Raw genomic sequence first — 22,144 nt, forward strand, 5'->3', positions numbered from 1 at the left:
AAAACTGATTTGTCTGAAGTTCATCGATAGCTGGATTGGAGACGGCACATACTGTAGGTGAAGGACTTGTAATGACCTTATCCTTTGAAATTGTTGGATGTTTGTGCATCAGAGCTTTTTAAAAATGGTTTTATGCTCTGGCCTTTTTCTAGCTTTTCACGTTGGGATCATACGCTCTTCATTTCTTTCCCTATTGTTAAGACAGTGGAGGGGAGAACAGGCTGCGAGCTGAAAAAAAGGAAGCAAATAACAGTTTGAAGATGTAAATACCCTGAGCCACGTTGGTATCCTCAGGATCTTTATATTACCTGTGCAGCTCTCTGTCTCTATGGCACACACAGCATCATGGCTGATGACGGAGCAGCTTCATGAAATGAGAGTGAGTTAAAACACAACGACTACTACTAAAACTACGACTAATCTGTTTCTTCAGACGGAGAGAGCGCGCTGTACTTTGCCGCTCTGGGTGTGTGCAGTTGTCAGATTTGATTTTTTTGTTTGTGCCTAACAAAGCTTGAGCTTACAACCTCCACTAGTGCGCAGATATCACCTCCAGAGAACAGCTGCACTAACACTGAACACCACCAGCAAGGGAAGCAGCGTGAGCACTAACGGTCTCCTGTGGCTCATCAGAAAAACTGTGTGCAAACCACGCAGCGCCAGGAGAAACCACCGATGGAACACAAGCGGCACACCAACGCCGGCTTAATCCAGATTTATATTTGGCTCTGAGACTTCCAGTCAATCATTGTTGTTCCTTCCAGAGAGGAGAATGGATTTTGTCTGCACCTGGCATCCACAGACCCATTCTAAATTGCCTTGCAGACAATTTCTGTATAATTGCTGGCTGTTAATATTTGTGAGCATCCACTGCCAGCCTTAATTAGAGTCATATTCCTGTGAGTACACATGGGAGGTTTATGCATTCTAATCTCGCAGGCCTTCCCAGTTTAGGACGCGTTATTTTAGAGGAATTTTTTATTTTTTTTTGTCGACATTCAGACTTAGTGAATCGCGCATTAATCCCAGCGGTGCGCTTGTATCCCAGAGTTCAATAGAGCCTCTCTAAATTTTGACAAAGCAGCTTACTGTAATTCCATGAAGTTGACAGTTGCTGGCTATTGCATCATCATCCAAGGCTGTCAGTATTTCAATCCTCCCTGAGTGGCCGAGCAAAAGACACAGTCATGTACTGCGTATGCCTGTGTGTGTGTGTGTGTGTGTGTGTGTGTATACACATTCATGTTTGTGTCTGGGGATGGTGAGTCGGAAATAGTGCCGAAGATGAAAACCGCATTTGATATTTTATAATTCTCAGAGTTTGGAAATAAAATGTCAAAGTTTGTTTAAAGATTTCAACTTTTTAGAGCAATGTGTCCGATAGTCGGAGAAGTCAACTTGCAAGGTCACTAAAAAAAAAAATATACCTGACTTTGCACCAAAATCTTTGAATTTAATCATGAAAAAACACAGAACTGTTAAAAATAGGAAATATGTTTTGAGGTCTGTAGCTTCAGCAGGAATAGATACAGCGCAGGACGCAGTACAATCTGAGCTCCATCTTTCCTCCCCTCCTTTCTTATCTTGTCCATTGGAATAGGTGTTTGCATCTCCCATAATGCTCTGTTCCTTGTGCTGGTAGTTTTCACTCTGCATAGAGAAAGTGAACCATATGTAACATTAAATGTGTGTGATTATTTATAATATCCGCATTCAGCTTTGATCAGTTTGAACCAGGCCATATAATCCGATCTGTATTCTTCCTGTGCTGTTTCAGGGGGATGAACAAATCAAGCTGTGCAACATTATATGGCAAATAACACATGAATCTTACTGAATCACAGTGGCCTGTTTCATTATATCTCCGACTTCTGTCAAGATGGGTTTTTCATTGAATTTATCATGTGGTCTGGGAGCCCAGAACCACACTCCTGTACTCACTCCTATACAATCCTGATGTTACACTTACACTGTGCTATATTCTGTACATAGTCTATAATAGGCCTGCAACTAATAATGAGTTATTATCACGTAATCTGTTGGTTATCTTTTCTAATTATCAGAAAACAGTAAAAAAAAAATTAGTTTCCTTATGACCAGTGTTTAGTTCAACCGTAGTCCAAACCCAGTTGACTTTACGTTAAGACAAGAAAAAACTCACGTCTGAGAAGCTGAAACCTGGTTAATTAACAATCCATTTCTAATGCCTTAATATCTTGTGATTGAATTAAACCTCTAAATGTTTGACGTCTGTTTTTTTCCCCTCCTCCTACAGATCCCGTCCCAGGTAGGGTGTTTGGGTTTTTTTTTGGGGGGGGGGGGGGGTTTTCTTTTTGTCTCAACAAACTGACATTACCTCACTCATTTTCATTCCATTCACAAAAAAGCCCTCAAAGCTAGTGAAGTGCCTGCAACAGATGCATGATGCTGCGATCCACATCACAAACTCTGAAACGCAGCGAACAGGTTGTAGACATGAACATTATGTTGCTTCACCACCAAAGGATTCCACAGCCATTTTCACTTTCTCCAAGTGTGTGAAGTTGTGCTGGAAACCTGTTTTTGTTTTGTTTTGTTTTGTCATCATGCAAAAAGGTTTACCAGACATTGGATTGAAAATTAAAACTTCACCCAAAGACAAAAGAATATTTGTCTACATGAGAATTGAAACTAGATTGTGATCGCTGAAAGTTTATAGTTTTAAATCAGTGTTTTAATCCAAATTACAAAAAAAACAACATATTTCCTCACGGTGCTGCCTCCTCCACGCTGAGAGTTTAGTTTTTGTTTTTTTTTTATGGTCACGACATCAAAACAAATGAACGACAACAACAACATCTCTCTCCAGAAACTGTCCCCAGAGCGCCGGACAGTTGAATTGTCCTTGTTAAAATGTCATTTTTTCCACCACAGATCAAATTCCTTTCACTTCCATTGTCTTGGAGTGGAGGCAAAAATTACCAGTAGAAATCTCAAAAACATTTGGCAGGTAAAAACTGAAAGTATCTGCGTGGCTTGATACGACCAGAGGTAAGGAAGAAAAGGCTTATTTATGTTTTTGTAATTTGGGTGAACTGCCCTTTTTTTTTAAAGAAGGTGTTCTCGATATCCTTACATCGTGTTCACACTGCAGGGTGTTTTCACTCAGCATATTATGTTCCTCTCACGACGTTTCATGAGGCCGAGCTGGAAACTTCTTCAAAGGCCATTTTCTGAAATGCCTCGTCACTACCTGAGGTTAGCTATCCAATGAGGTGGCTCTTTAGTGCCCCTTCAGAGGTGACCTGGCACTGACAGCTTTATTAATTATAGTTTCTTGAGGGCTATGGCCTATTTGTAAATCCACCTTTACCTGCCCTTGTCTCCCTTCTCTGAGTAGTCCTACCCTGGTCTGCCTCGTCTGCAGAGAGCCGGGCGCTGGGTGCTGCTGATAGCTGAGGTGAGGTGGAGGAATCATGTCGACAGCCTCCGCCGCGGCTCGTTCCACCCCTCTGAGTTTCATTTCTCCCCCCATTCATTTTTCATTTAAGAAGGTGACACAATATGCTCTCAGCCCAAGGGGCCAAAACGCACCATCGATTTCCCCTCATATTGTGAGGCTCTGATGCTTCACTCAGGCCGAGCTGTTACCAAGCTCGTGGGTTAGATCGGAGCGCACCGGGACGAACTGATAAACACAGTGTACGCCTGTAAACACGGTGGCTGGCTCTCCTTGCTTGTCTGTAGACTTTTAAGGGGAAGCTGAATGCCGAGACGTAAACAGCCAGCAAAGATGTGATCCAAATGTTAAAAGCAATTTAATGAGAAATCTTTTTATTATCTTTTTATGCCCCCCCCCCCCCTCAGAAAGAGGACTGGTAATTAAGGCCGAGTATTTTTTTTTTTTTTGAAGTTGTAAGTTCAGTTATAAGAAATGAGGAGCACAGGGACAGAGTCATGGACATTCAAAAGTTAACACCACTAAAGATATCTGAATGTTTTTTTAATGCATGGCAGCAATCAGGGATGAACACGTTTTGGCACTTGGCCTTCATCAAGTTAGCGGGGACTGAAGAGAAAACTCTAATGAGCGCCGGAGCAGGTTCATCTCTGAAAAGCCACTGTGCTTTGGAAAGTGGTAAAAACCTATTATTGTGAGCACAGTTAGTTCTTTTTGTTTCTAAAGACTTTCTAAAAGTGTGTAATTTACTCTAGATTTGAGTCTTCTGCCTCAAATCAACAAATTAAAACTTCAGAGACAATTTCAGTTCTAATATAGTTTTGTCTGTTTTGAGAATTATGTGAATATTTGACTGTAACAAGAAAAAAAACTGGGACAACGTAGGAGTAAAATAATTTTATGTCAAGAAAGAGACACATTAAAAATCTCACTCCTACTTACAGCGAAGTGAAGGAGTGTAAAGTGAGTAAAAAATCAAGTGATCACGTACATTGATTGTTAAAGAATTGATAGTTATACTGCATCAACGTGATTTTAGTTTAGAAACAGTACATTTTATTTGTGTGAAATGATCTATCTTCTGTAGAAATTTTGATAAACAATTTAATATATAAAGATATAAAACTCTATAAATAGGTATGAAACAATAAAACAAAACTGGCTGAAATGGAAAGAAAAAGAAATATTCTTCTGCACGGAGACGAGATTCGTCAGAGGAAACAGACGATAAAGGGACGTTAGCACCACAGTTACCCTATAATGAAAAACCATGCTGTTATGAATTTAACATACTGCTTCAGGTTCATTCATGACCAGTGCCTTACTGTACAGTCACTCCAAACCCCCTCCTCCCCCACCCCAGCCCCCGCCTCACCGCTGCAGCCATGTATGACCTTGACGGGCTGCTCGTAACTTCATAGACCTCCTGAGGTCTGTAAGTGTATTTATAGGTATTTATAGGTTGAAAGAAGAAAAGCTTTTTACTTTTCCCTTTCGTTCACAAGTGCAAATATTTTACAGTCACTTTAACAATATGGACCCGGAGAACATAAAACGTTGACTTTCATTTTAAAGAATCAACACCAAACATTTTATACAGCTACTTTAAGACACTATATACTTCAAAACCTCATTACAGTGTCTTGTTAAAATACCTTTTCATCGAAGTGTGGTCTTCACAAGGTCGCAGGTATTTGCTCTTTGCCACCATCAGTGGACTCATTAGCTTCTTTCTCTTCCATAGCTTTTTGTTTGCTCTTTCTTTGTCCAGCACCATTTTCTTTTTGTTTTTGTTTGCTGGTTAATAATCGTAACACAGCATGAATTAAACATGTTTCAGTTGCCTCTGCACAAGTTCACATCATGGATTGGTTTTGGTTTAATTACAGCTTTTGTTTTGCTTTAAATAGGCCACATGAGAATCAAAGTGCAACATGTTTTGTGTGTTTGTGTGGCACGCACGTCGACTAATACCCATTTTGTCCTTTTCAGGGGCAATGACATTTGAATGCAGCAGAAGTTATTTTGATTGAGTGTGTCTGCAGCACTACATTTCCTTGGTTTGTTTTGAAAGCAGTTAACACTGTGTCACTTTATACTAATCATTTATAGCCTCCCTTTCCATCAGATCACTTTCCTCTGATTGGAAAAATGACATGTACCAGAAGACAAATTTACTTAACTGTGACTTTCACACTTATTTTGCTCTGTTGTTTTTTGTGGCACCAAATGGCTTCAACTTGGACTTAGATTGATGGACATTGTTCCACATTGTGCCTTTTTGGATTATTGTTGTATTCTTCATTTCCTATACCACGAAACATGTTTATCTTCTCATCTGCACACGACAGGCTTGTTGCGTTCCCATTGAAAACAGCTCATTTCATCTCTAAACGCCTTCAACCGTCACCGCCGCCGCCGCCTCTCGATCATCAGTTGTTTCTCTAAAGTCATCAGAACTGTTTTCTGTGTCTGTCTGACTGATAGGACTTTGGGGATGATGGCTCATTATACATCACCAAGGTGACGACGACCCACATGGGCAACTACACCTGTCATGCCGACGGCTACGAGAAACTCTTTCAGACCCACACTCTTCAAGTGAACGGTAAGAGGCACATAGTGTTCACATAACACACTTTTCATTAAACTAATTTTACCCTCAACAATGCAGCTGATGAGCTGCGTGTCTCTTTCCGCTGTTGAAACACCCTTCGAGTAAAATATCGATGTATCTCTATCCATCAGCCACTGTAGCTGGCAGATTGCAGGTGTTAAAGACAGATACATTTGCTTTTGTTGTAAAGATTGATTGAATGTTATTGATCTTTGCAAGGTGATCATCGGTGTGCTTTTATTGCTTAAGACGATTTGTTCAAAAAGGCTTCATATTTTACATTCATCTTTAAAGTGAAAATCCAAATATGTTTTAGTGACGTCTGTGGGTCGCACGTCATCGTTGCTCTGGTGTTTCAGCAATGCTTTTCCTAATGCGAAACCTCTTCCATGGGATTTCCTTTTGTCCGTTCTTTTAAATTAAGCATCTCGTTCTGCTTCTGTTTGTTCCAAATTAAGAATGGTCGCTGATTCTGACTGTTAACTCTACATTAGTAGAGGTAATACCAATATAGGAAAGCACTAAACTTAATCACATAAGTCAGTAGTTTGTTTTTATAAAAGTAAAGTATAAAAGTAGAAATCTACCTTCAGGAAAATATGTTGTCTTATATCTTAATTACATTATTATTATCTAAACTACTAGCCTTTATTCCAGAGAGCCGAAAGGCTCCCTCACAAGCAGTACTTCACTTTGAGTTTCTCTGTGAATGGCCGTGGAGGCCACTCTTTATTTAATGGAGACTCTACAAATAAATAGGGAAACTGTGCGGCACCAAGCTCTTTCTCAGGAAGCAGTCGTCACAGTATCTATGTTGTGCGATGTTGCTGTTTTAGCTACAGCTACAAATGACTCTACCAGGCTCGAAAACCACAGCACTGTTCTCACCCACTCTTTTAAGTGTAGTATCACTTTGTTCAATATTTATTTATTTCCCACTTCACATCCCTGTTCGCTGCGGAGAGCATTCCACCATCTTTCAACTGAAGGCCATACCTTAAATACGCATCAATACCAATAGTCGGTTAAAGAGTTTTATATTCCCCTCCTTGCTAATTGGTTTGGGATAGCTTTCAGCATGGTGAATGAACCATATGAATGCTGAAACGAGAGACATTATGGAAAGTGCGAAGGTGAAGTAGCCGAGCTGGTGAATGAGACTGTTTTCTCCCATACTGGCCCTAATGAACTGAATATAAATAAACCACAGCGTGTCAGCGTAGAGCACTCAACATCTTCATTACAGTTGACGGACAGTTGGTTCATTATCATTCCTCTAAGAGATTACGCTGAGGTTAATTGCAATGATATACTGGTCTTATTATACCAAATATTGTGTTTATGGAAACAGAGTGAATCTCATGAGACCGATGACTTCTGTTCGTAATTGATACCGAAACTTCCAGATGACCTTTTTTTTTTTACTGCAGACTATGAATTACACATTCTTAGTCTGGGTGAAACCTCCAAGGACCCGCTATCACTCTGCAGTGACTACTGAGATTTTTCTAAAACTCAATTAGGAAACAGCTGAAAGAGAGGGCAATTCTGGGAAACTGGATTCACAATGCTGTCCATCGCTCTGCAGCCACGAGAGAATGACAAGATATATACTATTCACAGTTTTATTCAGAAGAGCTGATGGAATTTAGACTGGAAGTGCTTTCAGAGGTATTTTTGATTTCCCTGTAAAGCAGACAGAGAGCAGAGGGAGTTTCTGTACTGAAAGCGATGTGCGGAGTGTGGAGGATCGTTTACCTATTCTCACTGATTCAAAATGCCCTTCAAGCCTTTCATGTGTTGTCCATGTGTGTTTTATTGACAGCCAGGCTCTTTGTCTGCCTCATGTTGATGAAGACACTGTAATGCTATGTTAGGGCGTCCACTATTATCTTGAAAATGTTGTGATCATTTGTTTGTTGAGTCTGCTCTTTTTTTTTTCTCATAGCTTTCTTATTCCTGTGGCCCTCTCTTTGTTGCAGTGACCCCACTTTACCCACGGGAATCAATAAAGTTGCATCTAATTTGTACTGTGGCTGGAAACAAATTGTTGTTTGGGGTACATTAATGAAAGTCTTGGTTGAATTGTCAAATATACTGACCAGTTCTGTTGCTGAAAAAAAAAAACAAAACCAAATGCAGCTCTCCACCCTGGGAAGCTGCTTTTATTTTGAAAATATGATTTGAAATGTAAGTATTCCTGATGGGTAAAATGTTGTGACTCTGGCTGTCGTCGGTAACAGTTCTGGGTCTCCCACGTGAGTTGGGTCACACTAAGAGTAATTCAAAGACCTGGTGCAGTTGGTGGCCAAGTCTTTATCCATGGGCTCTTGCTGGGAGGTAATGTGAGACTGCCACTATTTAAGCCCATGGCGCCACGGGCGGATGGCAGGCAAGGGGAGGCGGCCACGGCGTGCTGATCCTCTGGCCCTCAGGACCTGGAATGTCATATTTCTAGTGGGAAAGGGGACCACAGCTAGATGTGTGCTCACCTTGATGCACAGCAGCGGCTCGGGAACCAGAATCCTTGCTCAGGGCTGGACTGGCTCTCTTTCCCAGAGTTGTCGGGTGGATGTGTGGATACAAGTCACCAGCTAAATGCTGCTGTGTTGGACTTTTCCCCGGAGAGCCAGAGGGTTGCCCGCATGTGACTGCAGCTGGTGAAGTGTTGCTGTATCTTGGCACTGAAAAGCAGTTCAGACACAGCGTAAAGACTTGCAGACTTGGAGTGTTCCTGTTGGGGGTCTTAGGGAGGGTGCCACCTGGGGATGTCATAGTTTAGTCAAAGGGACTGGAATAAGAACGGAGAAACGTCTGCCCGGTTTAAACCTGTGGTTGGCGTGGGCTGTTTATAATAAACATGCTGTAGTTAATAAGCAAAAGTCTGTCATTAAAGATTAATTACATGTGTGGGGCAGTGAGGAAGAGAGCTTTAAGCTGCTCACTGCAGGGAAGCTAGATTCAGTAGCAGTTCTTAAATGCCCAATATTCATCTTGTTTTAATATAGGTGGGTATATTATTGCATGTTTTTTTTCTGCTTCTTTTAATAAAATAAGACGTCCCAAACCTAATACAAATCACTAGAAATGAAAAGGCAAATCAGAGCATCTCTCTTGCTCTTTATAAGTATATTGATAATTGAAGAAACTCAAAGAATGATAGCATAGCCCTGGTTTTATCTATATACAGCAATTTCTCAGAAAATAGTGTCTTTTTCTTTTCTCTCTATTGTTTTAGTCAACATGGACTAGATGTCTTTAATTTTAATGGTTTTATTTAGATTCCTTGTGGTAAATAATAAATCATATGAGATTGAACCCAACCTGTGCAAGATGAGAAAACGCAGCAGAATTCCCATAATGCGTCTTAAAACAGCTCCATCAGTTTTACTGTTTCTACTTAAGTTTCATCCCTGAAAAGTACATTTTCACCAGCTATGTGATGTACATGTAATGTACTGGATTCGTGCCCTGGACAAAACTGTTGTCGGAGCTGGATTTGACGCCACGTCTCCATGGGAGGCATCACAACAAAAGGAAAGGAAGCCTGTGTGCATATTTGTTGTGGCGTGTGTCTGTGTTTACGAGTCTGTGTTTGTATACGTGTGGTGGAGAGGCCACAGCACCTGGTCACGTCTCACAATCCGATGGTTATGACGGCCATTTTTTTTTTTCTTTTTAAGCAACATCCATAGAGTTCAATTTGATTGAAGAGTTGTAACAAGTCTGCCAGGCATAGTTGGAAATCTCCCAGTGGTGTGATGGCGAAGTGGTCTCCTGCCATGGTGTTTGTGTGTACGTGTTTGTGTGTACGTGTACGTGTGTGTGTGTGTGTGTGTGTGTGTGTGTGTGTCTGCACGCCTGCTCATCTTCTAGAGCACCGTGGCCGACGGGAGGCTTGCTGAGTGATTGACGACTGGCTGGGGAGCTTTATGATGGAGCTGTCAGCCCTGCTGTGTCGCATTCTCCTGGCAGTGACTCTCCTGACACTCTCAGAAACACATCAGAATGCAACTTCTTTCACATCTTGTCTGAATCGAGTTTTGAGTAGAAAAATATCACCGACCGGCGCGCTCCTTTCATTTACACCACTGTCCGGGCTAAAGAAATTGCAATGATTTGCACGTAGGAATTGGCTTTGCACATGGATACCGCTGGAGTGTGAAAGTGAGGCATTTTCAAAAGGCAGAATACAAACAATATTCCTGTTTGGTGTGAAAAGTAGAGTTTTGAAGGTCTCTGTAGCTAATAAGGCATTTGGGGAGCTGGTGAAAGGCGCATGTTTTCACTGTGAAAGAAGACAGAACATTTCTTGATGTCTTTAAGCAAAATACTGGACTCTAATTGATACACTCAAGTTATAATTACAGTCAGCACTGTTTTTCTTTGCCATTTGTGAAACAGCCGTACTTTACACATCCAGCTGTTAAATTACAGGGTTTTATGTAAGTCAGGAAGGTCAGACTCACATTTATAATGATAATTTCAATGACATTTTTACTTGAGCCATCTGATTATTATTGTTGTACAAAGGTGTTTTGATGTGGGTGATTCTTAATTAGTTTGTGTTGATGATGTGTCCTGTGTTAATTAATCGTTCTCTTGGTGGATCAAGATCAAGGCGTACTATATATTGTCCCTTGGGTGAATTTGTCTTGGGCCCAGTCACTTGTCAGTACTTTCTTGGTATAGGCCGGATATGTGGAAAACAATTTTAACATGTTTTTATATCAAAATCCCAATCTTCCACTTAGGGGCATGTACATGAATTTATCTAATCAGAAGTTATTTGTTGTGACAAGCTAATCCTGTTTCAACACACACACACACACACACACACAAAAAAAAAACACATTTGAGCACTTGCTTGTGGGTTGTTGTAACTAGAAGATCAATATCATAGACGGGGGGTTTGTGTGTGGATTTCCTTTGTATTTCCAAGAACGAGGTTGAGGTCTTATTTGTTAATTCTCCTTCATCCCTTTGTTGATTGATCAAATCTTAAGGATTTGATTTTAATCCCTCTCGTAACTAAACCCACCTACCTGTTCCACATCCCTCATGAAACCATCTCATTACTGAAGATAAAGACGCTCCGACTTGTGTTTCACTGCCACTTTAACTTTATCATGTATCAAACTTATAAATAGGAGGTATTGTGTCTTATGTTTCCTGGTTGTTTGTTTGTTCTGGCTCTTTTGGAGTGACTCCGCTGTAACACTCTGTGAGAGCAGCATCAGGTATCACTGTATTCCCAGGTATCAGGGATCTCCTGGTTTCAAATATCAGTATCAATGACACTTGCGCACAAGCTACTCTCATGTTAGTCACAAACGCTGTGTATAATTACACTAATTTTGGTTTAATGGTTTCATCCATTAATGTAGCTCACATAAAAAACACTTGCTGTGTAGCTAATTGCTGTTAGTAGCAAACAGTGCTTATCCTAAATTAACGACGATTATCCCAGATCTCCTGATAATATCAGCTGAATTTGTTTTCAACTTAAATACATAAATTAAGTACTGAAAGTATTTTAAATGCCAAATTGCAGCATTTTGATTTGTGCTCATCCAAAGCCTGCCAAACCGTTTTTGTTTTTTTTTTTGTTTTCTCCACAGTCTTCTAATGAAGTAGATTAAGTCATTGATGGACAATCTACAGCAGCACAGGATACACTTTCACCCACATCCACAGTCACACAGGGAAATCACTGACACAGGTTTTTACTCGGATAATGGGCCTTTAACTAAGGAATGACCTTTAATGAGCTCTATAGGCAGTGAGAGGGAATTGCAGAAACTTTGATAAACTTGGTTCTTCCTGCACAAGTCTCTAACAGCCCCCCCCCCCCCCCCCCCCCCCCCCAGGGTAACAGCAGTGGCCTGTAACTGACAGACAGCAGCCATGTTTTCCACAGTACAGATCGGTAAACCAGATATTTAGAGAGGATACCTACCTGGCAGAAAAATCTATAAGATGTAATACAATGCAAACTGTGGTGACACAGCGTTTTAAATAGCTTTTCAGGCTTAGGAATGAGGAATGAGTTGAGACGTTAATGCTCCGTTGTTCAACGGTAGAAATTAAAGCTACAAATCTCAGCATTGAGTGAGGATGGTATTCTCCTCCCGCCAAAGAGAAATGTGTATTATGGTGTAAGGAGCTGTAAGGTCACATTGTCCCTTTGTGAAGATTCACTTTAAACATCACTCTATTTACCCAGAATGCCCAGTTTATACTTAATATCAGGGCCAATAATTTCTGTATCTCAACCTTTTAAGCAAACGTGATGAAGAAATCCTAAAGTGTTCAGAGAAAACCTGCAGTTTCTTTCCCATTTTAACAGTTAAGCTGCCGATACCATTTTGAATCGACAGGTTAGCCGAAGTGCTGGTTGCAAGGAGCAGTTAGTCATTTTCAGATCAATCAGAGGAATAAATCCACAACACAATGACGTGTGTGAAATGTGGAGGGGTCTGTTATGTAGTCATGCCGTGCTGATCTAGGATGAATACCTGCGTGGAAACCTGACTTGGATGTTTGAGGAAACTAGGCTGGGGTTATTAAAGTTTTGGCAGCGACTGTGCCCCTCCCATCACAGATGTTTGGTTGAATTAGGTCCATGAAACCTACAGAGGGCTTAACTTCAACTTGTGCTCTGCCTGAGCAGCATACGCCCGTCCTCAGCACTGATTAGACCTGTACTTACCTACTCTGTAATTACACCTCTACACACTGCACCTACACTTTAACTGTAACCTATCTGACTTCTGTGGAGCTGTTAGAGGCTCTGATTGGATCACAGGCAGAGATCTTCAAAACACAAAGTGTCAACCAGTTCCAGCTTCTCAAATCACACGATCAATTTACCCCAAAAAGTGTAGGGAATTGGATCTGACTTCAGTCTCAGTAGCATCAGAAGATATTTCTATATATACTGTATCGGCCCTAACAAAACACTACCCTGGTCATGAGAGGACAACCTCTGCCCTGCTTTTCAAGTAGATTTTGAAAGCTATAAAAGAAATAGCATCTTTTGAATCGCACAAAAATATACTAAAACAAAAAAGAAATGCATATATAAAATTGAGTTATTAAAACAAACTGCAGCCTACAGGTGAAATTTAATTTTACCATCTCAAAGAAAATCAGTCTTAACTGGTGGATTAGTGTATTAAACCAGCACCAACCCTCTGGGAAGCACCTGGTGGATTTACATTGAGATAATTGTTCTGTTTTCTCTTACACTATTATCCTCCACAGAGAAGAACTGTTGAATACATAATTACTTTTACGTCAAGTCCTTGAATGTTGGGTGACCCTACACTGAGCACTTTATTACCTGTACGCCTGTTTATTCATGCAATTATCCAGTCAACCAATCGTGTGGCAGAAGTTCAATGCTGAAAATCCTGCAGATACAAGTCAGGGGCTTCAGTTAATGTTCACATCAAGCATCAGAGTGGGAGGTAAATGTGATCTCAGATAACCACCACTCTTTTTACAGCCGCGGTGAGCCTGACCGTCTCATCCGAATGTCACTCTCACTGACCACTGTCGCAGTACGACTATTTTCTCCTTGAATAAGTCTTGTGGATCCATCCTAAATTTTAATTTCAACGCACTAATTAATGTAACTTTGTGAGATTTCCTGAGAGGTTTTATTAATGAGGTGTTCAAGCGGAACCCCGGCCTGTCCATGCTCGCAGTGTAAAGGCTGTTGATTAAAAGGCTGCTGTGGTTTTCTTTTTCTTTTTTGCCAGGAACAAAGTTACATGTCCTGTCTGCCTTGACCTCGAAATCTTCCTGCAACACCGCAAACAAACACATCCTGCCGTTCAGTCTGAGAGATATCAAAGTAGACAAATTGACCGTTCATCTCTTTAGTCCTCAATATGGTCCAGATATCTCCACGACACGGTGAGAAGTTTCATCCGATCAGGTAATATTTTAGAATTAAGCTGTTGATTTGCCGTGACTTTACAGCACAAGGATCAGAGGACACAAAGGATCAACACGGAGCGTGCCTTGTTTTGTAAAGACACCTGGCTACTCAGCTCCGTGTCTTGTGTACATGATCTTAATTATCCAGGTTTCTGATTTTCTGCATCAGTGCAGTGTTTGTGTCTGACATCCAGAAAATCTATAATTTCTGAACTGGCCGAGGCGGAGGATGAATCGGGCTGCATGGACCCTGCTGCATTTACCACTCTGCTGAGCTGAGCTTCTTCATTTAAACCTCAGTAATGGAAGACGAGAGAAACGGCACAATTAATTCTCTGTAGGGCCGCAACTCAATTGTTTTCGTAATTGATTAATCTGCAAATTATTTTCTTGATTTATTGTTTTGCCTATAAAATGCCAGAAGACTTTCAATTTTGCTGGAGTCTAAGGTGAACTCCTCAAATCGCTTGGTTCTTCTTTTGAATATTATTTTTTTTCTTATTCACTTAATTGTCATATGAGACAAAGGAAAGCAGCAAATTCACATTTTAGAAGCGTGAACCAGCCAAAGTTTTATTTTTGCTAGAAATATAACAAAAATTTTTTAATTGTTTACGAAAGTAGTTGTTAATTCACTGGTCAGTCAACTAATTAATTTCTCTACTTCTCTGTCTTACCAGTATCAGACTTTCATTTAATTTCATTATGTAGATTAGCAGAGACGGGGGAGTTCACACTGCTACAACTTTTCTCTGCGGTGTTATAAAACTGTTTTGTCTAGTCGTGAACTTTGAAGTCCTCATTAAACATCTTGAAGTCTATGAATAAAAGGAAATGTGAAATCCCAAAGCATGGGACATTTACCAGGTTTTATGTTCCTTTAATGGCACAAAACAATGTCAAACCAAACTCTCTTCAAATGTCTGCTAAATTAATTCTGCCTCATTTAATGCCAAAAGTTATGTTCTGCATAATATGTGACGTATGTGACCTTTTTTTGTTTGTTTTTTACTCTTTACTTTTTAAATAATATAATTTTAATATTAATTGCGCTTTTTTTTCCCGTTGGAACAATGAATAAGAATAATTCTTGTTTGGCATTTCACGATTGGCTGTTGTTTGTAATAGCTAATTAAAGTTTGAATGTCAAATTTCTATCCCTTATAAAAATAATAATTTTGCACCCTGGGAAACTGATAATGATATTCCAACTATCCAGTTAAATCAACGATATAACACATAATGATAATAATATTAATAATAATCAATATTAATAATAAGGGAAGACAATTAGCCGTTTGGATAGGGGAGTGCTAGCTTTAAAATAATTAGATTATAATTATATATTTTATCACCTGTTTTACTGACTTACTGCTTCGTAACTTACGTCGCGGACGCACCTGCAAACATGGCCGAGAATGTTTTAAAAACCTGGATCCACCTCCAGGTTTCCCAAAACCAGGATCTGTCGCGTCCTAGTCACAGATCTCTGAAACCAGGATGTAGCGTTCATACACACAAAACACGTAAGACACACGAATCATAATAATTACACGTTGCTTTAAAGTAAAATATGTATCGAGATCGCTGCTTCTGTTGTCTGTGCATTCAGGGAGACTGATTTACAGATGCAGCTTTAGATTCAAACAACCTTTATTTACAGAAGAATGCTGACACAAAATGATTTACAGTAAACATGTGTTACAAAGACGGATGAAGGGAAGGAAAACTAGAGAAGGAACATGAGCTGCACACACAAAGGAATGAGGTCAGAGCTTTTGTTTGCTCGTATGCGCACGTGTGAGGAAAGTAAGTGTGAGTAACAATCTTCGCTCAAAAGGTAGGAAAAAATAATTGACTCCATGGGTTCTGTTCAGTCAGCCTCGTTACTGCTGAGGGGCATCGGTGTAACTGGAGTGTCTCTGTGACTGTGATTGGTAGAGTAACCTGGGTGCCATAAGAGCCCTTGGTGGCCCACTGTGGACGGCGTGTTGGCAGTCAGATTGACGTGAGCTCCAAAACCCGGGAGTGCCGTGGTTACCAGATGGCCGTGGCAGCAATCTTCAGTCCTTTCACTCACCTGGCTGAGTAAAGACTTCCTCTAACCCGGTGCCCACAGGAAATGGTCTCTACAGCACGTCTGCCTTCTCTCCTTCTGCCAAGTCTCTCACTTCGATCCTGCGCTCATGTCTCTGAAGTCTGTTTCAGAAAGGAGAGAGAGGAAAAAAAAAAAGAGGACACTGATTTGGGCCATGGAGGCCATGAGGGATTGCTGAAAACATGATGGCAAGATAGAGAGATTTGATGTCCCTACTTAAACCACTGCCAGGTTGTCATCCTTATATGTGACAGGCTGTTGTGGAATGAATGATGCTGCTTTTTTACGGTCGCTCTGTAAACAGTTCATTGTCAATGTCCAAGTTTCAGTCACCGTTTCAGTGGGACAGTCTCCTCAGATACACTACTATCCTTTTGAAAGGTCTTATCATTGTCACACTGTTCAGAAAAGGCGTCTTCTTTTTAAAGGATTATTCAAATTCATTCTTTTGATATTTTCCATGTGTTGTGGAGCAAGACTCTAACAAGTTAGCCCCCGGGGTATAGAGCAAAACTTGTGGCATATTCTCAGCCAATGCATAAATGCATATTATTAATGTATTTGTGTGCTTTATTGATTTATGTTGATTTATGTTCTTGGAAGTACAGTATGGAGGAGAGTTTTTGTTGTTTATCTTTGCTTCAGGGTAGAGTAAAGTAGCAAAACTCCAGAATGACAGTGGCACAATGTGAAGAAATGTGTAACGTCAGCTCTTGGAACAGTTTGCAGAAGAGAGTGACATTTAGTTTGTGCCTTTTCTTTCTTCACACATTTTGTTTTCTCTGCTTCTATCCTCTCATCTCCTTCCTGACAAAAGGTTACATAAAATCAATGACTACCGAGCAAAATCAATAACGTTCGAACAGAGGTTCTCTCCCTTATTTATCTATCTGATTTGTTTGGCTTCAAAGAGCGTGTTAACCTTATCCAAAGACATTCAGCTATGCTGAAAATATACTTGATCCTATTGATGCTGTATGCTAATGCAAAGCCATAAGTTCAGGACTTGGCATCCTCTCTAAAACTTCTCGTTTAGTAAGGTTGCCTCACTCCTCAAGTGATACTAATGTAAACAACGGTGTAAGATCACGCACCTCTTATTCATTTCTCCATCTCACTCGTCTCCTTCTCCTCTTTTTCTCCATATTTCCAGTTCCTCCCGTCATCCGAGTTTACCCGGAGAGCCAAGCCAGAGAGCCAGGCGTCACTGCCAGCCTGCGCTGCCACGCTGAGGGTATCCCCAGCCCCCAGCTGGCCTGGCTGAAGAACGGCATGGACATCACCACCAAACTGTCCAAACAGCTCACCCTGCAAGGTACAGAGGAGTCGAGAGTTTACTGCTCACTGCATCTACACTTAGATACTTTTATTGCCACTACTACTGCTTCCATTATTATTTTACTACTGCTGTTACTAACACTTTTACTGCTACAATTGCTTCTACCACCGACATAAATTTCACTATTACTGCTGCTATATGACCACAATTACTGTGTACTCCTACTGATACTGCTTACAGTGATTAACTTTATATGTATAACATAGGACTGGGCAACACAACCTTAGATCTGTATGAAGATGAATGATCTTCAGTAACAGTAAATGTTCAGCATATTTCCTCTTTCGTGTCGGTTCACTTCTGAGACCTTTGTCCTGTTTAATTACGACATTGAAAGATACCGACCTTGGAGCTAATTGTGGGTAGCTCGACTTTCTGGATAGATGTTGTTTTGATGTTGTTGCTATCTTCAGTTTAGAGAGGTCGGCTGTAAATTGTGGTATGAGTACATCTAGGTCATCAAGCGGTTTTTAATGTCTGTATCTTGATAAATTGTGTTTATTCTTCAGTCCCAATGTCAAATATTCGCAGTTTAAAGTTTTGCAGTTCTTTCAATAAACGACAGATTCGTTTCTTTAGAGGTTGTACACAGAAACACGAAATCAGAAACGCAGCATGTGGCAGGCCTGTGCCACGTTCTTGCTTTGAACTCCTACCTTTTTGAATTCTCCCTGAAACAAACCTCTCACCAATCCTCCCAACATATTAGAGAAATGTTACGTAACAAGAGTAACGGTGGCAGAGGAAGTCGCCTTTTATCTCACTCTGGAAGGCAAACCGTCTTTTCTTGTCTGTTTCTTTCTGTTGTTCCTCAAAGCTAATGGAAGTGAGGTGCACATCAGCAACGTGCACTTTGAGGACACCGGCGCCTACACCTGCATCGCCAAAAATGAGGCCGGTGTGGACGAGGACATCTCCTCGCTATTTGTGGAGGACTCTGCACGCAAAACGTGTATGTATAAGTCATGCTGTCGGTCTCGGTTTTTATTCATGGGGCCATGCAAATGGAGCTCTTAATAATTTATCCCGTCAGTTCTTAATAGTTTATATCCTGTGATGCAATGATGGAGCCTCTGCGAGGGAAGTAATGGTGATACTGTCTTTACTCTCTATCATCTCCTGGCGTGGAAGCAGGAATAACTCGTCTTGCCTCCTTTCATCCACTCTGAAGCTCTTTTTCTGTGCTGGGATACACTAGGGCTGCACCAAAGATTTATTTTGAAAGTTTTCAGCAGTTTTGGTAATCAATGAATCGTAAAAATCACAAACATTCAGTGTTTCTTGCCTCGGAAGTGAGAAGGCCTTCTGCTTTTCTCTGTTTTATATCATCACAAATGTGATATTATTTCGTTTTGGCCTGTTAATCCAACAAATAAAGACATTTGATGAAGATGTTATCTTCGGATCTGGCAAATATGATTGGCATTTGTCATCATAAAAAAAAAAATCCAAAATATCCCCTGTGATCTCAGAATACTTGGTTTGTCTTATAAACAATCCAAAGCCCAAAGATATACAGTGATTAGCTTAAATAAATCAGAGAAAAAGAGCTAATCCTTGAGTTTCATAGTGAAACTAGTGGATGTTTGACATTTTTGTTTAATAAATGGAAGATGTTAATTGATTGGTAAAATAGTTGTCTATAAAATTTTCAGTTGATTAATAGTTCAGCACTTTCCTTACTGTCGTGCTCCACCTCGGTGATCTTTGTGGCACGGGTATTCATTGATTAAGGCCGTATTTGACATTAGCCGTCGCTAGTCAATATGTAACTTTGTAACATCAGGGTTGTGACACAAGTAACCTTCTTATTCAAATTTAGAAGCAATTTTTCGACACAAAGAATCTCCTCTTGTTCCCTCCCATTGAACAAGAGTCTCACACGGTAATTAACTTTGACCTTCTCTGAAATGTCAGAATCTGTCTTTGGGGTTCAAGACCAGTTGTTGGTGTGTTGTATTTTCCTTTGGGTAATTAGGGTTCTCAAAGAGCGCACGCACAGCAACTCTGCATTCGAGTCACACACCTCACATGTACTCTGCCCCGACGTCTTTAGATGTCGTTCCCGCAGTACGACACTTCCCTCCGCCCAGCCTGTCACACATTAGAGGATCATGCTCTGCGAGGTCAGAAGTCACTCGTGTGCTTTGAAGCTTTTGATGCTCTACCATGGGCCAAAAATGGAGATAGGAGTTGGATATTGCAGAAACCTTTTTGGAGTGAGCAACCCCACAGGACAGGAGTTCAAAGGGATGTCAGCAGACAGCCAGACGCTGCTGCACTGCGAAAGGGAACGAGAGAAGAAACAGTCTTTACTACACTGTCGTAGCCCGGTCTGAATATCTTACTTACTGTATACTTGACCCACTGTAGTTTTCCAATGAGAATATCACCTTCATTCAGAAACTAGTAGAGTAAGTAAATGGAAGCCGACTCTGTTTTCCATGGATTGGCAAACTCTGTGAGCCTGAGGCTAATGTAGGGTATTAGCTCACACCGCCTGCAGGCCTGAAACGCTGAAACCTTCACCCCAGCTCCTAAGAATATACATCCTGACAAGGCATTTAGTTCAGCAGGGAGTCTCAAAGTCCAAGTTTTATGCAGAGTTTTGATTACTTATTTTAAACTTTAAAATGTGAGAACATTTGTGAAAAATGTCCAGTATGCTTTCTCAGAGCTCAAGGTTACATCTTCAAATGTGCTTTTTTTTCCTGACAAAAGTCCAGAACCCAAACATATGTTATATATATATGTATATATATATATATGTGTGTGTGTGTGTGTGTGTGTGTGTGTGTGTACAAAGATATAAAATGGGCAAAAGCAGCAGATAATCACACTGGAGAAGCTGGAACCAAAAGATCTTCTTTTGCTTGACGAATGCCTTGCTGACATCTTAAGATGAATCAGTTATCGCACACATCACAACATACACACCACGACACACAGAGCACACGCACCAACACTAATACAGCATCTATATATATATATACATATATATATAATAACATATGTTTGGTTCTGGACTTTTGTCAGGAAAAAAAAAGCACATTTGAAGATGTAACCTTGAGCTCTGAGAAAGCATACTGGACATTTTTCACAAATGTTCTCCACATTTTAAAGTTTAAATAAGTAATCAAACTCTGCATAAAACTTGGACTTTGAGACTCCCTGCTGAACTAAATGCCTTGTCAGGATGTATATTCTTAGGAGCTGGGTGAAGGTTTCAGCGTTTCAGGCCTGCAGGCGGTGGAGCTAATTACCCTACATTAGCCTCAGGCTTCACAGAGTTTTGCCAATCCATGGAAAACAGAGTCGGTCTCCATTTACTACTCACTAGTTTCTGAATGAGTGATATTCTCATTGGAAAACTACAGTGGTCAAGTATTAACAGTAAAGTAAGATATTCAGACCGAGGCTACGACAGTGTAGTAAAGACTGTTTCTTCTCTCGTTCCTTTCGCAGTGCAGCAGCGTTGCTGTCTGCTGACATCCCTTTGAACTCCTGTCGCTGTGGGGTTGCTCACTCCAAAAAAGGTTTCTGCCAATATCCAACTCCTATCTCCATTTTTGGCCCATGGTAGAGCATCAAAAGCTCAAAGCACACGAGTACTCTCTGACTCGCAGAGCATGATCCTCTAATGTGTGACAGGCTGGGCGGAGGGAAGTGTCGTAGCTGCGGGAACGACATCTAAAGAGTCGGGCAGAGTACATGTGGAGGTGTGTGACTCGAATGTCAGAGTTGCTGTGCGTGCGCTCTTTGAGAACCCTAATTACCAAGGAATACAACACACCAAACAACTGGTCTTGAACCCCAAAGACAGATTCTGACATTTCAGAGAAGGTCAAAGTTAATTACCGTGTGAGACTCTTGTTCAATGGGAGGGAACAAGAGGAGATTCTTTTGTGTCGAAAAATTGCTTCTAAATTTGAAATAAGAAGGTTACTTTGTGTCACAACCCTGATGTTACAAAGTTACATATTGACTAGCGACGGCTAATGTCAAATACGGCCTTAATCAATGAAATACCGTGCCACAAAGATCACCGAGGTGGAGCACGACAGTAAGGAAAGTGCTGAACTATTAATCAACTGAAATTTTATAGACAACTATTTTTACCATCAATTAACATCTTCCATTTATTAAACAAATGTCAAACATCCACTAGTTTCACGTATGAAACTCAAGGATTATGCTCTTTCTCTGATTTACTTAAAGCTAATCACTGTATATCTTTGGGCTTTGGATTGTTTATAAGACAAACCAAGTATTCTGAGATCACAGGGGATATTTTTGGATTTTTTTTTATGATGACAAAATGCCAATCATATTTGCCAGATCCCAAGAATAACATCTTCATCAAATGTCTTTATTTGTTGATTAACAGGCCAAAACGAAATAATATCACATTTGTGATGAATATAAAACAGAGAAAAGCAGAAGGCTTCTCACTTCGAGGCAAGAAACACTGAATGTTTGTGATTTTTACGATTCATTGATTACCAAAACTGCTGAAAACTTTCAAAATAAATCTTTGGTGCAGCCCTAGTTGTATCCCAGCACAGAAAAAGAGCTTCCAGAGTGGATGAAAGGAGGCAAGACGAGTTATTCCTGCTTCCACGCCAGGAAAATAGAGAGTAAAGACAGTATCACCATTACTTCCCTCGCAGAGGCTCCATCATTGCATCACAGGATATAAACACC

The 22,144-nt window shown here is 40.5% G+C and overlaps 1 protein-coding gene across 4 annotated transcripts in view; it reads left to right on the forward strand.

The window, feature by feature from the left end:
- Nucleotides 1–22,144, forward strand: part of fstl5 (follistatin like 5) — a 168,697-nt gene that overhangs the window by 105,744 nt on the left and 40,809 nt on the right. For 2 of the 4 annotated variants that reach the window (XM_022760203.1, XM_022760204.1), the window contains exons 8-11: nucleotides 2,276–2,287; nucleotides 5,927–6,047; nucleotides 17,255–17,416; nucleotides 18,258–18,392. In XM_022760203.1, the coding sequence (XP_022615924.1) occupies nucleotides 2,276–2,287; nucleotides 5,927–6,047; nucleotides 17,255–17,416; nucleotides 18,258–18,392 (430 nt within the window). The remainder of the gene's footprint in view (nucleotides 1–2,275; nucleotides 2,288–5,926; nucleotides 6,048–17,254; nucleotides 17,417–18,257; nucleotides 18,393–22,144) is intronic. The other 2 variants (XM_022760205.1, XM_022760206.1) reach the window with 1 other exon arrangement.

The sequence above is a fragment of the Seriola dumerili genome, unplaced genomic scaffold (assembly GCF_002260705.1).
Source record: "Seriola dumerili isolate Sdu_G_001 unplaced genomic scaffold, Sdu_1.0 BDQW01000331.1, whole genome shotgun sequence".
In the NCBI taxonomy this organism is placed as follows: Eukaryota; Metazoa; Chordata; class Actinopteri; order Carangiformes; family Carangidae; genus Seriola; species Seriola dumerili.